The 18,577-nt window shown below is 37.6% G+C and overlaps 1 protein-coding gene across 3 annotated transcripts in view; it reads left to right on the top strand.

The window, feature by feature from the left end:
- ankrd12 (ankyrin repeat domain 12) overlaps positions 1 to 18,577 on the top strand; it is a 150,719-nt gene that overhangs the window by 117,820 nt on the left and 14,322 nt on the right. For 2 of the 3 annotated variants that reach the window (XM_052022995.1, XM_052022996.1), the window contains exons 5-8: positions 5,032 to 5,196; positions 11,967 to 12,167; positions 16,209 to 16,351; positions 17,622 to 17,775. In XM_052022995.1, coding sequence (XP_051878955.1) covers positions 5,032 to 5,196; positions 11,967 to 12,167; positions 16,209 to 16,351; positions 17,622 to 17,775 — 663 coding nt within the window. The remainder of the gene's footprint in view (positions 1 to 5,031; positions 5,197 to 11,966; positions 12,168 to 16,208; positions 16,352 to 17,621; positions 17,776 to 18,577) is intronic. The other variant, XM_052022997.1, reaches the window with a different exon arrangement.

Raw genomic sequence — 18,577 nt, 5'->3', positions numbered from 1 at the left:
AACTCAGCAGGCCAGGCAGTATCCGTAGAGAAAAGCAGGCGGTCAATGTTTCGGGTCAGGACCCTTCTTCAGGACTGAAGATAGGAAAAGGGGAAGCCCAATATATAGGAGGGAAAAGCAGAGCAGTGATAGGTTGACAAAAGAGGTGGAGGTGGTGGGGTGGGCACAAGGTGGTGATAGGTAGATGCAGTTAAGAGACAAGGATAGGCAGGTGTGGGGGAGGAGGGGAGGGCAGATCCACTGGGGGGATGGGTAAAAGGTAAGAAGAGGGAGGAAAAAAAAGAGGCTAGGAAAGGGAAAAGAACAAGCATGGGGGGGGCGCAGGGGTTTGTGGGGAAGGTGGGGTGGGGATTACCTAAAGTGGGAGAATTCAATATTCCTGCTGTTAGGCTGCAAGGTTCCAAGATGGAAAAAAAGGTGCTGTTCTTCCAGTTTGCGCTTGGGATTCTCCTGGCAGTGGAGGAGGCCAAGGACTGACATATCAGTGATGGTGTGGGAGGGGGAGTTGAAGTAACTGGCAATGGGAAGATGCAAGTCACGGTTACAGACAGAGTGCAGGTGTTCTGTGAAATGGTCACCTAGTCTGTGTTTAGTCTCACCAATGTAGAGGAGGCCACACTTGGAGCACCGAATGCAGTAGATGATATTAAGGGAAGTGCAGGTGAATCTCTGTCTCACCTGAAAGGACTGTTTGGGTCCCTAGATGGAGGTGGTGTAGGGGCAGGTGTTGCAGGTGGGGGCAGTGGAAAGTTCCTGGGTGGGAGCGGGATGGGTGGTGGGGGGGGGGTGGGAAATATATCATTAGATATATTTAATATGGAGATTGATATATATTTGAAAGATCGAGGAATTGAGTGTTACGGGGAACTGACACAGAGCATTGATCAGCCATGATCACATTGAATGGTGGGGCAGGCTTGAAGAGCCTGATGACCTACATCTGCTCCTATTTTCTTGTGTAATATATAATGGATGCTCTTCGAAGTAACTAATGCTAACCGTTCTGAAAAAGAAAATGTTTGCAAATATTTTGCTGAAATAGCATAATAAAAAGGCTTTGAGCCATTAGCCCAAATATTGTTGGCCTGGAAAAAGCACATTAAACATGTATTGTGCAATGAGCCAATGAACTCTTCTTTCTGAGGACACACTGCTGCAAAATTCTTTAGTGCATGAGACTTGAGCCATTGTATGTTTGTGGAAAAAAATAGAGAATAATAATTGAATGATGATGTGGGCAGGGAACTGGGACATACGCTTGGGCTATTAGTGGAGCATTGTGACCTCAAAGGTTACTCAGAACATTTAGGATTGGGGTGGAGGGGCATGGGAGAAATATGGTGCTACTGAATGAGTGATCAGGTTCACAGTTGACTGCTGGGAGCATGGACAAGTTCAAAACTGAGATCAGTTGCTAGGGAATGTTGGGATTGTAATTGGCTGCTTGCAGAACAGGCATCAGGACAGGTGGGTGGAGTTGTTGAGGGACTGGGGGGGAGGGGGGAACCACTGTCAGGAATTTTTTTATAACGTAAGGTCCCTCTATAGAAGCTGATCACTCCACTGGCTGGAATTTTGTCAGTTATATTCATTTTAAGTTGGACCGGAAACAGGCCTTGCATATCTTGAAGGCCTGCTTCTACATTGTCATCCACAGGCATGAAATTATTCTGCTTTCTTGGGAGGCTACTTACATTAACATGGAAGATCCAAGGATGCACAGTGGGTTGCATGTCATTGTTACATGCTAGATATGGATGAAACACAACGTACTAGAAATTCTGTTGGTGGAGCTGATTCAGAACACCACCGTTCCAAACAAAAATATAAAAGCAATGTTTTAAAAATCAGTACCTTTTATGCTCGTGTTCAGTTCTGTAATTTCATCTTTAATTATTATTTAAAGTAATTAATTGGCATTCCAAGAAAGTGTGAAGAATTATGTGAGTTGATGATGAACATTAGCAGTCTTGATTCTGCAGCTCAGATGAAAGATTGTAAAGACTATAAAACATCCTCTTGCAGGTCTAAAATTCAAAAGAGTAATTATGATCCAAATTGTGTCTTATGATACAGAGAGCTTGTACAGAATAACGTACTACAAGTAATCTAACATGTATATTTTGAATAATTAGTTCAGTGAGGCCTATTTCCTTGGTAATTTATTTGTGTAACACTTTCTATTCAGTGGTGTGCAATCTTTCCACGTATGAAGCCTCATAACGATCATTTCCAGGTTGTTTGATGCCACTTAGAAATCTGTGGTGAGTCATCTTTGCAAATCAATGTAACTCCTGCATCAGGACTATATAGGATGATGTCATTTTATAAGCAATGCTCTTTTTTTTGGAGCAATGCAGGGGTACTTTTTTTTCCCCAGGTGTTGCTGGCAAGGCCAGTGTTTATTGCATATCCTTAATGCACCCCTTGAGAAGGTGATGGTGAGCCAACTTGTTAAAATGCTGTAGTTGTTCTGATGAAGGTACTCCCACAGTATAGAGAATTCCAAGATTTTGATGAAGTGATGAAGGAGGAATGATAATATATTTACCTCGGGATAGTATGTGACTTTGAGGCCCTTGTCTGTCTTATTGGTAGAAGCCGTAGATTTTGGAGGTGCAGGTGGAGTAAGCCAAGCAGGTAAATGCAATGCATTTTTGGATTTCATTCCACAGTGTTAAAAGAAGTGTGGCAGATGTGGTGCAGTGATTTTAATTTTCCAAAGGTTCGGGTATGGTTTCTTTAGATTGGAAAATAACAAATGTAACTCCATCATTCATAAAAGGAGTGAGACAGACAGCAAGAGACTGCAGGTGATTTAGTTTAATTTCTGTCATAGGGAAAACATTAGAGGCTGTTACGAAAGATGGTATAGCAGTCCATTTAAAAAAAAAATCAAAATAATCAGGCAAAACCATCGTGATTTTGTGAAAGGGAAATTATTTCACTAAATTATTGGAGTTCTTTGAGGATGCACTGTGGATAAAAGGGAGCCAGTGGAGGTACTGTAGTTGGCTCTCCTGAAGACATTTGATAAGATTCCACATCGAAGGTTACTCCAGAAAACAAAAGCGCATGGTCTAGGTTGTAATATATTGGGATGGTTTGACATTGGTTGGCTAACTGGGGTAGGTGTCTACCTCCAGGCATAAATGAGTCTTTCTCTGGATGGCAAGATGTAACAAGTGATGTACAACATGGACCAATAGCAGGGTGTCTTGGAAGAAAGCATCAAAGGTATAGTTGCTAAATATGTTGATGAGGCAAAGATGGTAAGCTGTGAAGGGAGCATAAGAGGCTACAAAAAGACATTGGTGAAGTGAATTGGCAAAAATCTTGCAAGTGGAATGTACTTCGTATTTCCCTATGGCGTATAAGGAAGCTATTTAGACCAAATCAATGCTGGCTTTTGGAGCAATCCTGTCAATCCCACTCCCCCACTTGTTTCCCTGCAACTAGTTCTCTCTCTCATGCCTGTTAACATTCCCCTGATTCTGCCATTAGCTGCCTACACTAGGGACCAGTCAACCTACCAACCAACATGTTTTGGGATGTGGGAGGAAACCAGAGCACCCAGCAGAAACCAATGTAGCCACAGGGAAATGCCCATATTCCATACAGAAAGCACCAGAGATCAGAATAGAACCTGGGAATACAATGTTCAATCCTGATCCCCTTATTTAAGAAATGATGCAAATAAGTTGGTGACTGTTCAGAGAAGATTTGCTATACTGATGCCTAGAATGGACTAGTTGTCTTGTAAGAAATGCTATGCTATGCTATTGATATAGGGCATATTGAGATTGAGAAGGAGGAGGTGTTGGGTCTATTGAAGAACATTAAGGTGGATATGTTCCCAAGGCCTGGTGGGATCTATCCTGGGGCCTTGACAAAGATCTTTGTATCCTCTTTAGCCACAGGCAAGGTGTCAGAGCACTAGAGAGTAGTCAATGTTATTCCTTGGGGGATAGTCCAGGAAACTAAAGGCTGGTGAGCCTCACATCTGTGGTAGGGAAGCTATTGGAGAGGATTCTCAGCTGTAGGATTTACTTACTTTTGGAAAAATATGGACCTATTAGGGAATGTTGATGTGGCTTTGTGCGGGACAGGTCATGCCTTACAAACTTAATTGGGTTTTTTTTGAGGAGGTGACAGATGACTGATGAAGGTACACTGGATGTTAGCGTTTGACGTGGTCCCTCATGGTAGGCTGATCCAGAAGATTAAGATGCATGGTATCCATGATCAATTGGTAGATTGGATTCAAAATTGGTTTGGTTATAGAAGACAGAGGAAAGTGGTGAAGAGCCATTATTCTGACTGAGATCTATGACCAGTGGTGTTCCACAGGGATCAATGCTGGGACCTCCTGTTGTTTGTCATATACATAAATGAGTTGATGAAAATGTAGAGGGGTGGATTGGTAAGTTTGCCGATGTCAGAAACATTCATGGAGTTGTGAATAGTGAAGAAGGTTGTCAAAGAATACAGCAGGATTTTGATCAGCTGCAGATATAGGTGGAGAAATGGCAGATGGAGTTTAATCTGAGCAAGTGTGAGATGTTGCAGTTTAGGAGGTGAAATGTAAGGGGAAAGTATACAGTTAATGGCAGGGCCCTTAACAGCATTGATGTACAGAGAGTTCTCTCTCGCTCTCTTGTCGGTCTCTCTCGCTGTCTCCTACATGAATATAATACAGATTCATGGAACTTGTCATCATGTTAATCTTGTGCACCCTGGTATTATTCTAGGAGGATCTGTAGTGCATCCCTCCCCATCAGTATAAATTCTGTGAGGTGCTATAAAAGCTGAATTCCAAAGTGGAATGGTCTGACCAAGGTTGTATGTAATTGAGTGATAAATTTGAAATGATGGTAACTGTTTGGGACTTGTGATTTTTTAAAAATTGTTATGAGTGCTTTTCATCCATTGTATTTTTTTAGATTGTGCATTCATAAATTAATGCTGTCAAATAAGCCTTGAGTATGAGATTTTTGGCATGTAACATAACTTGCTATTTTTAAATTTCAGAAAAGGAAGGTCCTGAGAAAAAGAAAATGAAAAAGGAGCCTGGAAACAAAAAGTCTGTTCCTGTTTGCAAGGCCACACTTGGTGGCATACTTATTGGGTATCCACTGTCGGAACGTCAACAGATGGCTCTAGTGATGCAGATGACTGCGAGAGATAACAGTCCAGGTCATACCAACCATAATTTTTTTCTTGTCAACTTGTGCAATAATTCTGGGTTCTTAAGGATCAAATTTTTTAATGTGTTTAAATTTTCTTAGCTCAGATGGTATAGTCAAAATAATGCAAGCTATTTTGTTTTAAATAAGCAAACATGATATCCTATGAAAATGTACAAATACTTTCAAACGGGAGTTAAACTAAAAATGAATCAAGTTTTTCTTTATAAAACAGTAAGCTTGCTAAATTAGATATTCTGCATGGTATCTTGCATATAAGTGTTGAGTATGTGTGTCTGTGTAAATAGAATCATTCATATTTGCTTTATTGACTCTCTCTCCAGTTCTCTTCCCTTGTGAAACTGCTGATTCTCTCACAGACATACTGTCCTTGAGCAGCAGTTGCTGTGGTTTGGAATTGAATTGCCAGTTAAAGTTCCTTGTTCTAATTTACTAATGAAAAGTACTATGTCATATCTTAAAGTTTGGGCTATGGAACCCACACTCATCATGAATCAGCAGTTTCAATAGCAAGAACTTAACCAATGTTTTATCTAGTGAGCATTTTTGTCAAGACTCTGTGGTTTATTCCAGTTAGTATATGCTTCTTGAAGATAACTGTGAGTTTTTATTCCTTATGTGAGCTTTCATTTTCGTACATTATTGATCCTTGAGATCAAATGACTGCAATGTGGGAGGGATATCCTGTTTCATGTACTGCCATCATCTTAAAGGGGCAGGCCGGCAGCTCAATAAAAATAAAAGCTTACAAAATATAGGTCTGATTTGAATAACCCTTCAGAAACGGCTAGGATACAGAGATTTGCACAAACATCTGAAAAAGGTTTGAAATTTAAAAATACTTCCAGCCTAGCTTCTGCCACCTAAATATTTCACACATTATTTGGATATAGGCATTATTCTAGGTAACTTAGTCAGTGACTGACAAAAATAAGACTATGGATCAAGTCCATTCACCATCATTTACATTCTGCTGAGTATGCAAAATAAAATGAAATTTGAACAGGTAATATAATTTTGGCCTACCCAGTTTACCTTATTAATACTGAAAGCTTGTGATAATTGGGGAGTAAAGAACAGGTTCCCTGTGTAATCAGTAACACTTTCATCTGTGTCTTACATAACGGTTGGAGGGGTGGGGTAATTTGCTTTTTCCTGAATATGTACATCCAGATCTTTTGTTGCCCCTTGATCTCTTATAATATTGATTCTTCCTCAGTCAGGCTTGATTCCAAGCACAAGTTCTTTCTAGTCCATGGGTTCTTATTATCTTTTTTCAGGGGAGATGGTGGAGGGTGGAAATGCTGGATTGTATTTTCAAATTTTACATGGAACACATTTCCTCCCTGCCTTGTGGAATCCCAGCTTAACTTTGTGGAAATTAAGTTCTTTTAGCCTCTATCTCTCAGCTGATTATTAAATTATTTACTATACAAAGCAACAAATTCTCTTTTTAGTATTCAATTTTTGAATCTGATTTGCTTTAATTCTACAATTACTTTGTCTTTTCTACTATTTTCTGTGCCTTTTTTGTTGTAGTTCTGTCTTTAAGTTGATTGCAATGTAATAAACTCCATTCTTTACTGGATCTGCATAGTAATATTGATCATGTTTCTTGCTTCAGAAAATGTTCACTGACCGTAAATCTTTCTGTTATTAGGAGGTTTTTGCATGATTATAGCTGTCAATTATGACCTTAGCATACTGGGCTTCCTGAAACTCAGTTCCCATGCTAAAAGTTCATCAAGGTTACTGGAAAGGAATATAATCATTAATATCCAAATTCATTTCATCCAGGTGCATTGATTCCAAATCAATGTAATATGGAATGTTCCAGGCATTCTTTGCTGAACTTTATGTACCATTTTAAATTACATTCAAAGGTGCTTAAGTGGTATACTTGACTAATGAAGAAAAAGGTACAGAGAAAGTGTACACAACTTATCGTATGTTATTACTGAGAGTTTCTTTAATTTTGGTGTGACCTAAAGACAGTAGGTAGTAACAAGGCACAATGCAGACTCTGGAATGCACTCATTCATCACAGACTGATTACAGTGCCAATGAAGGGTGTCCAGCACTACTAGCATTACTACCCATGCAAATATGAGCACCAACCCAAAACTATGCCCACTAAATAATTTTGGCAAAAGCAAGTCAATGCCAGTACATGTAAAACACATTAAGCATTTTGAAGACATTTCACCTTTTTAATTTATTTAATTTATAATATTTGATAGAGGAACAGCAGAATAATTGTGGCTTTTTACTGCTTCTCCAGCATCCCACAAATTTAAGTTTGCAGCATTGTCTGGGGTTTTGTGAATGATATTTACAAAAAAACCTACTTAAGGCAGTCTTCATATTTACTTCACTACTTGTCTCATTAATCTATTCAAGGAATGTTTTGTGCTCAAGCTATCTTTGTTGGCCTCATGTTTCCTCCAGTATAATATTGTTGTTGTGGTAAACTGTGTTTGCATGATTATATTGAATAAATGAGGAATAACTATGTAGATTACTAACCAGAAGCTTAGTTTTGCTCAATATTTTGTGTCTTCACATACAAAGTTTGCTTAAGCCCAATCCTACTTTCTTGCTGATCAGCTGCAGCTTCAAGTAATATTGGTCTTATTTTGTATGGGGAAACCCTATTTTTATTTTATAAGAACATAAGAAATAGTAGAGGCCATTTAATCTCATTCCGTCTGTACCATTCATAAGACCGTGTCTGGTCTTCTAATGCTGTGCCATTTTCCTACACTAACCCCATATTCCTTAACTCCCTCAGTCTCCAAAAATTTATCTATCTGTGTCTTGAATAAACTTGGCCCCTAAGCCACACAGCCCTCTTTGGTAGAGGATTCTAAAGATTCATTCTCCTATGAGACTTCTTCCCATATCAGACCTCAATTGGCAACCTCTTATTTTAAGACTGACACTCCACCCAAGGGAAATATCATCCTTTCATCTACCCTATCATGCCTCAACGAGATGACCTCTCATTTTTCTAACCTACTAAGAGTATAGGCTGTCTGCTTAATCTTTTCTCATTGGATATTCCCCAGGATTCAATCTGGTGAATCTTCAGTGTACTTCCTCTGGTGTAAGTAATTCATTTTTCATTAGGGAGAACAGACCATGTTGCTTAGGTTTAATGAATTGTGTCAGACTGTTAAGTCTCGTCAGGCTTGAGGACCTTGATCTGCTGCTGCATAAATCAAAGCCACGAACTAGCCGAAATGGTGGTGAATTACTTGACTTAGTATTTGAAATTCAAAGCGACGATGTTTTTGAAGGTAATTTTCGACGGAGGATAGAGGAGGAAAGTTAAATTTCTGAAGAGTAATTCTTAAGTAGGTCATTTGACATCAACTGGCTTTCTGTCCTCACTGCTAATTTTTCATTGTAACCTCTTACTGTAACTTTGTTTACATTATTATGTTTTGTCTTTATTTTTCCATAAAAGAGAAAATTACAAAAGGAATAGCACCTTAGTAAATTTAGGGACTTAATTTCCTCATGTATTGAGAACATCTTTCAAGCCAGCTAATAAAGCATGTGAAAAATTCAACCTTGTTTCTAATAAAACATCATTAGCAGAATGGTAGAATTAAAGCTGAATACCGCAGCAACATTGCCAGTTCTGGCAACAGTAACTAATGCATAAACAGTCTTCCCTGTGCCTTTTTGAGTCTTAGTAAACTGGAACTTTGTGATCAAGCTTAAGCACACTTGTCTAAATGCAGAACAAACTTAACTATATCTGTAGTTGAAACCCCCACTATTCATTATACTTTCTAATGACAGACTGGTCACATCTTCCACCAGTAGTCGGTCTCTCTTTTGGCTAGATAATGAATTTAGTCTATTTATCTCTGTAGTAAAGGATGCAAGGGCATGAGAGGCAACAGTTGGGGCCTCAACAAAGTTGTTTATTTTTATGAAATGAGCTACTAGAAGGCATGTTACAGTGGGTTTTAACACTACTAAACTTGTGCATATCAAACGTGGAATCGTGTTGGATGGGGTTAAATAGCTTCCTAATTTAACTCAGTCATAAGATATAGTATGTTTTCATTTATACAAAACATTTGACAAAAAGCCAACTGTACAAGCTTGAAGTGCCTTGGGATATTTCATTACATTAGTTTCATTACATTTTAATGGCAATTTGTGTTACTATCCAATATTTACAAAGCCCATACAAATTTGCAGACATTACCAAATTGGAAGTAGTAGTTACATGTGGGGCTGTAACTAGGGAACTACAAATGGCAGTCAAAAACGTTGCAAGTGCTTGGGTAGCAGTAGTTAAAATTTAATATGGACAATGTGAAATACTACACGAAAAATAAGAAAATCAGTAATGTAAATCCTCCACTGGTTTTCATTTGTTTGATTGGGATAAATTTAAAGTGCTTTACCAGATTCAGCCTTAGCAATCACTGAGCTATGGGCAAATCTTAAAACACTGAAAGTTGAAGGGAGCCATGCTCTGGTCATTCTGACCTTCAGAACTGCCCCTAGTTCTGGGAAATGAGGCCGTTTGTCATACTCCAGCACCAATTTCGAGAAGAGCTGTATCAAGCTTTCCTGATGTCAAGAAGGTTAAGTTAGAACCAAAAATTGAAGAAGCATGGCCTTCTCATCTTTTGATAAAAGTGACTAAAAGGTGATAAAAGCATTTGCAAGATTAAAAATTAACTGTGTAGAAAGGAAGACCCAGAAGATTGCTTCAAACCAAACAATGGCTGTAGCAGAAGAAGACACAGTTCAAGCTTGTAAAGGGTGGAATTGACTGATTTATTGAGAATGTCAGTAAATAAACTTCTATAGAGTCAAAGAGGCAAACAGCAATTCCCTGACCCAACGTTATTCAAATATGATGCTAAAAAGGCTTTTGCTGGGTTTTTTTTATAAACCGCAGAGTGGAACAATCTGAACCATCATACCTCCAAAGAGAAAATGTATCATGACCAGAATGTGAAAATTCTTTCAAAGTTTTTTTTATTCCAATGATATTTAAATAAAGTTATCCTGAAGTTAAAATTACAGTAAGATTTGCAGCTGCAGAAGCAAGAAACAGTATAAATATGTATTAACATATTATTTTAACTTGCTCTTAGAAGTTATAATAGGAACATGAATGCACAAATCTTCCACTACAGTAAGATCTCCTTACCACTATGTAAATTAAGTAAACTAATACTAATAATCTCACTTTGATTGTAATGAACCTCAAATTGGTCAAAGCCCCATCTATAGTGGAACGTCTTTCAAGGGCCCGTCGGATAGAAATGCTAAATGTGTCTTTTGTTTCGAGAAGAAATTCCTCTGACATCAGTAATCTTTCTTTGCACGGAGCAGTGCAGTATAAAGTCTCAGTTCTAAAATTGAAAGTATGATGATTCCAAATAAATGTGTTCTCGTTTACCAAATTGGACCATATAATGATTGATTACGGAGTATTGTTATAAATTGGGATGTGTAGCACATCAAAATCACTGTAAGAACAGTTGGAATGATACTTCCAATTTGAGCAGCAGGCTGTCCAAGATACAATCATACCATAGTTAAATAAGTATCGTAAAGCAACTTTCACCTTTTCCAAATGTAGTATCTGGATGTGTCATTCCCTCTTGCCCATCTTCAACTTTACCTTCTAATTTCCCAGGTAAACTATTATGAGAGCTCCTCTCAGTGAATTTGTTAAATATTGGTCAATTGTTATTCTCGCTTATTCAATTTTCCCCAGTTTGAATGCATGGATGATTTCTCACCAAGGTGCAAAAACAACAGATCAGACCTAAGCACTGTACATTCCTACCAGATTTCCCACTTAGATCTTTTTAATGGTTCACTGGATAATCATTAAGAATAATTGTTATGAATAATTCACATTTTTCATTGGCCCAACACCTTCCTTGTGTAAATAACTGTGGAAGTCAATATGGAAACTAATGCATCTATATCAACAATTCATGCTCATCCTCCAGAAGAGCTTTACAACTGATAGAGATTTTGTACCATCAGCCTGAGCTGGGTTTGAACCTGGTTTCCAGAAGTGGCAGGATAGCATGCTCACGATAGCATGCTCACTTGCAGCAGAATTTAGTTACTGATAATTCACTGTTTAAAAATAAGCTTTGCATTAGAAAGGCACTTTATAGTTGTTGACTTAATTTATTGCTCTTATATGTCTCCCTCCCCACTGTTTGTGAGCTTCCTGTGTTACCTTTCTGCTTTCATTGCATATTCTCATTGATTATCCAAATTTAGCAATTGATATGAATTTACACACTTACAGTTCAGTAGTCATCTTGGTTGTGAAAAGGTCATTGGTGAAATTTCATTTATCTTCTAAACAATTGGTGTATGATTTTTTTCTAATAAAGTGGAAGAATGTGGTTTCACAGGAATTGATGTCATTGATGAAATATGGTTTACACCTTGTGCTTCATTTCACTGAATTCTCAATCTCAGATAGTTTTGGAGCAGTACTGATGGATGTTGGTTACCCATTCTATTGACCAGTGGTACTGCAGATGTAGGGGGAAGAAGTCTGGTAAGATGAAGCATAGAAAAATTGTAATATTTTTAGAAAATGCCTAAACATTATGCCCATCTGCTGGCTTTTCTGTTCCTCATGTTGGAACTCAAACCTATCTGTTGGAATAATCTTGCATTTGGGCAGCTTTTTGCATTGGCACAATCTACAACATCAACTGAACAAAGATTTTAATTTATTCTTATTAGATTCGACTCCGAACCACCCATCTCAGGCAACGCCAGGGCAAAAAAAGACTCCAAGTTCCTCATCTCGACAGAAAGACAAAGTTAATAAACGAAATGAGCGAGGAGAAACACCATTACACATGGCAGCCATTCGTGGTGAAACTAAGCAAGTCAAAGAGCTTATTAGTCAAGGTGCTGATGTTAACGTTAAAGATTTTGCTGGTGAGTCAAAATGTGACCTTGAGGATGTACTATAAGTGTATTGTATGGAGGTTTTTTGACATTTTGTTTCTGTGATGTCTTTCACTCTTTGATGACAGACTAGAGACTTTGGTTTCTCTGCCTCAATGAGTTCATCTTACTGATAACTGGGTCTGGAAGTTCAGTTTACAGACAAAAATGAATTGGCTGATCTCAGTAGTGTCAACATTTCATCTTCCTTCCTCTTTAATTGGGAGCAAAAAAATCAGCCCATTCCCAATTCTTATGACACGGATTCTTATTGGAATGTGCACGTGAATGATAGGATCAGAATTGCTTGTCCCCTCCCATAGTAAAGCAGCTTTTCAAACTTTCACATGAATAACAACTGCTTGTAATGGGTAATGGAGACCAAACAGTCTCTTTATACCTGTCCTTTCTCAATTTATAACATCTATTCATCCTTTTGAGATGTGTTACTTCCCTTCTAGTTGAAAGAACAGTATGTTTTTTTTCAGTACATTACACATTTTTATTGAAGTTTGTTTGTACAGTTGTTGTGGCACAGAAAGCCAGTCAACCCAGCAAGTTCATGCTGGCTGCCAGAAGAGCTATCCAGTCAGTCCCATTCCATCCCCATAACCCTGAAAGTTTATATCCCTCAAACACCCACTCTGTTTTTCTTTAAAGCCTCTGCCCTCGTGGTGGATGTGTTCCACTTGCTATGTTTTTTTAAAAAATCCTCTTTTTTTTTCAATATCCCCTTTTAAAAACCTTAAATCTTTATTCCCTAGTTCTTCTCCATCAGCCAATGGAGATGGCTTTTCTTTGTCTATTTTAAGCATGTCACAATCTTGCCCTTGTTGACAAATTTACGCCTACAAAGCACAGTAAGGAGTGTGATTTTAAAAACTGTCCACTTTCTTGGATGTGCACAGGTTCAACAATACAGAAATTCAACACTATTCAGAATAAATACCTTGTTTGACTGGCACCCCATCATCTATGTTAAACCTGCAATCCCTCCAATACAATGGCTATAGCGTGTGCTGCCTTCAGAGTGCAGTACAGTTACTTACCATAATTCCAAAAGCCACAATCTTTATCACCTAGATCACAGGCAGAAAGTGCGTAAAAGAACTACTTTGCCTCTGTACTAAATCACAAACCATCTTGACTTGGAAATGTATTGCATTTCCTTCATCTTGTTAAAATCCTCGATACCCTTAATTACCATTAGTATGGGAGAACATGCAGCATTTTGGGAGGCAGCTGACCACCACCTTCTCAAGGGCAGTTGGGGAAAGCAATAAATGTAGTCATGTTTTATGTTCAAGCTCTTTGAACTTGACCATTTTACAAGTGCTAGAACATAATAGCCATTAATGACTGAGAATCCTACCATTCTTGTTAAACTACTCAAGTCTGAAGAATTTATATGCTTTTGTGTTGCTATTGAAGTTTGCCAAGAGCAAACACACTAATTCTTTGGAATTAGCATCAATAGAGATGTCCTATCAATAGCAATAATTGGTCTCGCTTCTTTGGGTGCTCCACCAACCTGTAAGATTTGGCATTGTTGAACTCCATCCCTGAATCCTAATGGAGGCCGAGATTTCTGGGCATCATCTGTCAGACTTTTAAATCCTAATTGGCAGTGATCATTAACAATGGTTAACACCATTTATAGGACTTGTCCAGTGATGTAAACTCCATTTGTTATGATTGAAGGTGCTTTTTGTTCTGGACAATGTTAGTGAAATTCCCATTTGATTGCCTGCTGTAGGTTTAAAAAAAAGTATTAATTGGATTCAAAGCAGCATTGGAAATGCTCGTCACTTCCCAAACACTCATCAACTCTGTCTTCGTATTCAAGTGGAAGGTGTTATTGGTCAACACAGTGTTCACTCAGTCTTGTAGATTGTGTGCCCAGAGCTCACCACTGTATACTAATTGGGCTTGGAATTTCTTCTGAAGACAAAGTATAGCATAGTTCTCTTCCCTGGACATCTCTACTGCACCCTCTGCAGGCTATGATAAAATTTATTCTTCAAAATTTGAGATCTTTGTGTTCCTGAAGGACCCAAGGTACTGTGGAGGTCATCAAACTTCCATTTGGGAGCACAGATGCCTCTAAAGCATTTTGTTCAGCTGGTGGTTCTGTTTGGAACTATTCCTCATCCCCTTCTGATCATTAGTATAACTAAACCTTGAATGATTAAAACCTGAGGAGCCAGTAGTAATATGAATCAGAAGATTAAAAAGTAAACTTCCTGAGCCACTTAGTTGGACTTCCTGATTCACATCTGACCACATCCCAGAGATTCTCAATCTTGGTGGTTAACTTCTGACATTTGCACCAGAACTCTTCCTTGTTATTCCTCTTTTGCACTATCTATTTTGTAGCTTGTAGTAATTTTTATGTCTTTGTCTTGCACTGTACTGCTACTGCAAAACAACAAATTTCACGACGTATGTCAGTGATAATAAACCTGATTCTGATTGTGTAATTGGTGATGTGTTTCTACAGTCATGAATAGAGAAAGGGTCATGTGGCTAACATGCAACAAGATTTTTAAAAAATAAATCTTAAGCTGGCTTTGTCCCTCTTTTCTTCCTCCCTTCCTCAGTTTAAGATAAGATATCTTTATTAGTCACATGTACATCGAAACACAGTGAAATACATCTTTTGCGTAGAGTATATTGGGGCAGCCCGCAAGTGTCGCCACACTTCCGGCGCCAATATAGCATGCCCACAAATCCTAACCTATACGTCTTTGGAATGTGGGAAGAAACTGGAGCACCTGGAGGAAACCCATGCAGACATGGGGAGAACAAACAAGCTCCTTGCAGACAGCAGCTGGAATTGAACCCGGGTCGCTGGCGCTGTAATAGTGTTACGCTAACCGCTATACTACTGTGCCTGCCTATAGCTATACTTTGTCAAAGCCAAGTCAGCACTAATTGTTCACAGGAATTGTATGCTGCAGGTCTATTTGAGGTAATGAAACAAGTACTACAATGCAAGATTAAATTGATGGAAATAAGCTTATTCAGATTGATTTAAGAAAACAAAATCCAATTAATTGACATATTGGTCAATAAAGATTTGAAATTATTTCAGATTTTCATGAAAATTTTTCAAAGGTGCAGTTTTTTTTTAAAAAAACAATTAAGCAGGAAATTGGGTTTTGGAGGATCAGAATCACGTTTATTATCAGTGACATATGTCATGAAATTTGTTTTGTGGCAGCAGTACAGTGCCAGACATAAAGACAAAAATTACTATAAATTACAAAAATAAATAGTGCAAAAGAGGAATAATGAGGTAGTGTTCATGGACTGTTCAGAAATCCGATGGCAGAGGGGAAGAAGCTGAAGTGATTGAGTGTGGGTGTTCAGGCTCCTGTACCTCCTCCCTGATGGTAGTAACGGGAAGAGGGCATATCCTGCATGGTGAGGGTTTTGTTTTGTTGGAAATTGGGTTTTGTTTAAGGTAGTCCTTAACTGAGTAAAAAATACAACAAAATGAGTTTGATCAAAAATATGGTGCTTTTGGAGTTTTTAAATTTAAATATATTTCCATGTTTGTTGAACTACTACCAAAAGGACTATCGTGAAGAACAAATGGGCGCTTAAGAATATTTTAATCAGATTTCTTAATAATGTGGGATGATTCACCACTGTTTTTGAGGCATTTGAAATAAAATTAGATAGTTGTTTGAAAATGAAATTTTAAGAGATGAGGAAAACTGCAGAAAAATGAAATTTGGAGTACGTAGGTCCAGGTTGAAAAGTTAATGTTTACATTGGTTCAAAAGGCTGAATAGGAAACAGTATTTCTCTACATCAAAAACAGTGTACAGATTAAATCACTTTTATGATCCTGGCCATAATTCTTTGAGTTAAATAATCTGAATTTATTTGATGTCTATGGCACTGAATTTTGGAAGTCAGCAATTGAAACAGTGAATTTGAAGGTTTTTTTTTAAATATTTAGCTGTGCAGGATAATTAATTATGCTTTGTCTTGTTTGCTCTATCCCCACCCACATTACCCTAGGCTGGACCCCACTACATGAAGCCTGCAATTTGGGGTATTACGAAGTTGCTAAACAGCTGATACTTGCAGGAGCAGATGTGAACACCCGGGGTCTTGAAAATGATACTCCGCTGCATGACGCTGCAAGCAATGGACATAGAGATGTACGTATTGCAATTTATGAGCTGTTTATTATGTTGTATGAAGATAAATTGTAACTTAAATTAGAAAGTGCTAAAATTAAATAGAGGTAGTAAAAGAGCTCCAAATATTCATGAAAAGCAAATAAAAACTGTGGATCCTGGAAATCTAAAATAAAACCAGAAAATGCTGGAGACACTCAATGGGTTACACAGAATCTGTAGAAAGAGAAATGGTTAATGTTTTGGTTCAAAGCCCTTTATCAGAACAGAGAAAGTGAGAAGTTAGCTTTAAGCTACAAAGAAGCTATGGGAGGGATGGATAGGACAAAGGGGAAATCTTTTATAGAATAGGCTCAAGGTTGCTGTGGTGAGAAGTTGTTGATGAAGCCTACTGGTTGACAGATTAATGAGGGAAGTTAGAGCGAAAAAGAGGGAGATATAGAAAGCAAAAGTTAATGTAAATGGTACAATCTGCAGCTCAGAAGTGTGGGAAATGCCCAGCAGTTCAGGTGGAACTAACTTAATGAATATTGATTGTGATCATGCTGGGAAACTGAAAATAAAAGCAAAATGTGGAAATATTCCCTATGGATGCTGCCTGACGTGCCAAGAAACAGAGTTAATTTTTCAGGTCAATGATCTTTCATTGCACTGTTGCTTAAAAAATGAAATTGAACAGGGCAAGTTACTTTAATAAGCTTAACTTGTGAAGAAAATTAGACCCTCTCCCAAGGCATTGTGTATCGGTCTGCATGTTTTTAATGTTAACTGCAATCCTGCTTCAACCAAAATGTAACGAAATTGAATTTTATTACCGCTCTTACAGCTGTAATAAAACATTTTTTTTAAATGTATCATATGACTGACAAGGATAATATGTTCCTGATGCTATATGATACAGACCTTAAAGAGCTTCCACATGTAATCCTGTCAACCTACAAGTTTAAAACTTAAGAAGTACAAACTATTTTGTTTTGTGACAAAATATCATTTCCAGTTATTTGCATTTCAAAATACTGACATCTTGTTCTACATTCCACATCAGATTTTCTTTATTTATTTCATGCTTACAGATTTAATATTTTCCTCTGCTCAAAATATCTTAATTACTTCTATAAGTTACAAGTTGTAAGTAAACATCAGCTGTAAAATACTCTCACAATTGATGGTATTGTATACTAAGTTTTATGGCAGTCTTACACTGTTTTAAAAGTGTAATTTTGCTGAGTCTGTTAACTGTGTCTGAGAACAGGAATATTCAGTTTTTCACCCTGATACCCTTTTCCTTTAGATCGTGAAATTGCTTTTACGCAATGGTGGGGATGCATACCAAATGAATCATCGTGGAGAACGTCCTGTGGATGTGGCTGATTCAGATGAAATGGAACAGCTTCTGAAAGGGGAGCTTCCACTTTCTGATGATGAGGATGATGACAGTTGTACAGGTAGTGAGATAACCTTTCAGAATAAATATTCTAGCCCTGCTGTACAGTTTTACTATTGTAGGGGAAAAAAGTACAAATCCAGTTATTCATGGTACTTAGTGATTTCCACCTGTACATTCCAGTTAAATGTAATACACATAATGTATTAAATTTTGTTCAGTTTTGACAGTCTTAAATAAAAAAGTGAATCTTAAACTCTTCATATAATCTACAGAAATATTCACCAAAGTTGGTCTTTGGTCTTCTGTTCCTTTTACTTTCTTCTGTCGGTATTATTTCTAAAGTCACATACTTTATTTCCTCCTTCCTTGCAATTTTTCCCCTACCCACCTACAACCTTGCTTTTCGAGGATCTTTTGCCTCTTCTGTTTTTTTTTCTTTGATCACTATTTGTCAAGGACAGTAGGTGATATCTACAACCCAGCATCACACTACACTTAGTGTAATTATTTTCACATGCAATTGACTTGTATGCGTTATAAAGTTGTTGTCTTTGCAGTTACTCCAGTTATTTCTTATGGTGTCATCTGTGTTCATGACAAAAAAAAAGTCCTTCTCTAATCTATTAAATTTAAAGCATTTAAGATGCATCTTTTCACTTGCTTTTGCTTCCAAAAATATTATGTTCATATTTTTCTACTTAATGCAATTTGCCATCTATCTACACATTCTGCTATTTCCAACATTATCCTTTTACAGTCTTCATCAGCTTACAATTCTAATTGGTTATTATTTAACCATTTTTATTTTATTCCCTTATTTCCTGTGAGCTGATCATTAATATTTTTAATAAAAGAATATT

The sequence above is a fragment of the Pristis pectinata genome, chromosome 9 (genome assembly GCF_009764475.1).
Source record: "Pristis pectinata isolate sPriPec2 chromosome 9, sPriPec2.1.pri, whole genome shotgun sequence".
In the NCBI taxonomy this organism is placed as follows: domain Eukaryota; kingdom Metazoa; phylum Chordata; class Chondrichthyes; order Rhinopristiformes; family Pristidae; genus Pristis; species Pristis pectinata.
The sequence above is the reverse complement of the archived record's forward strand: the minus strand, read 5'-3'. Positions and strand labels throughout refer to the sequence as shown.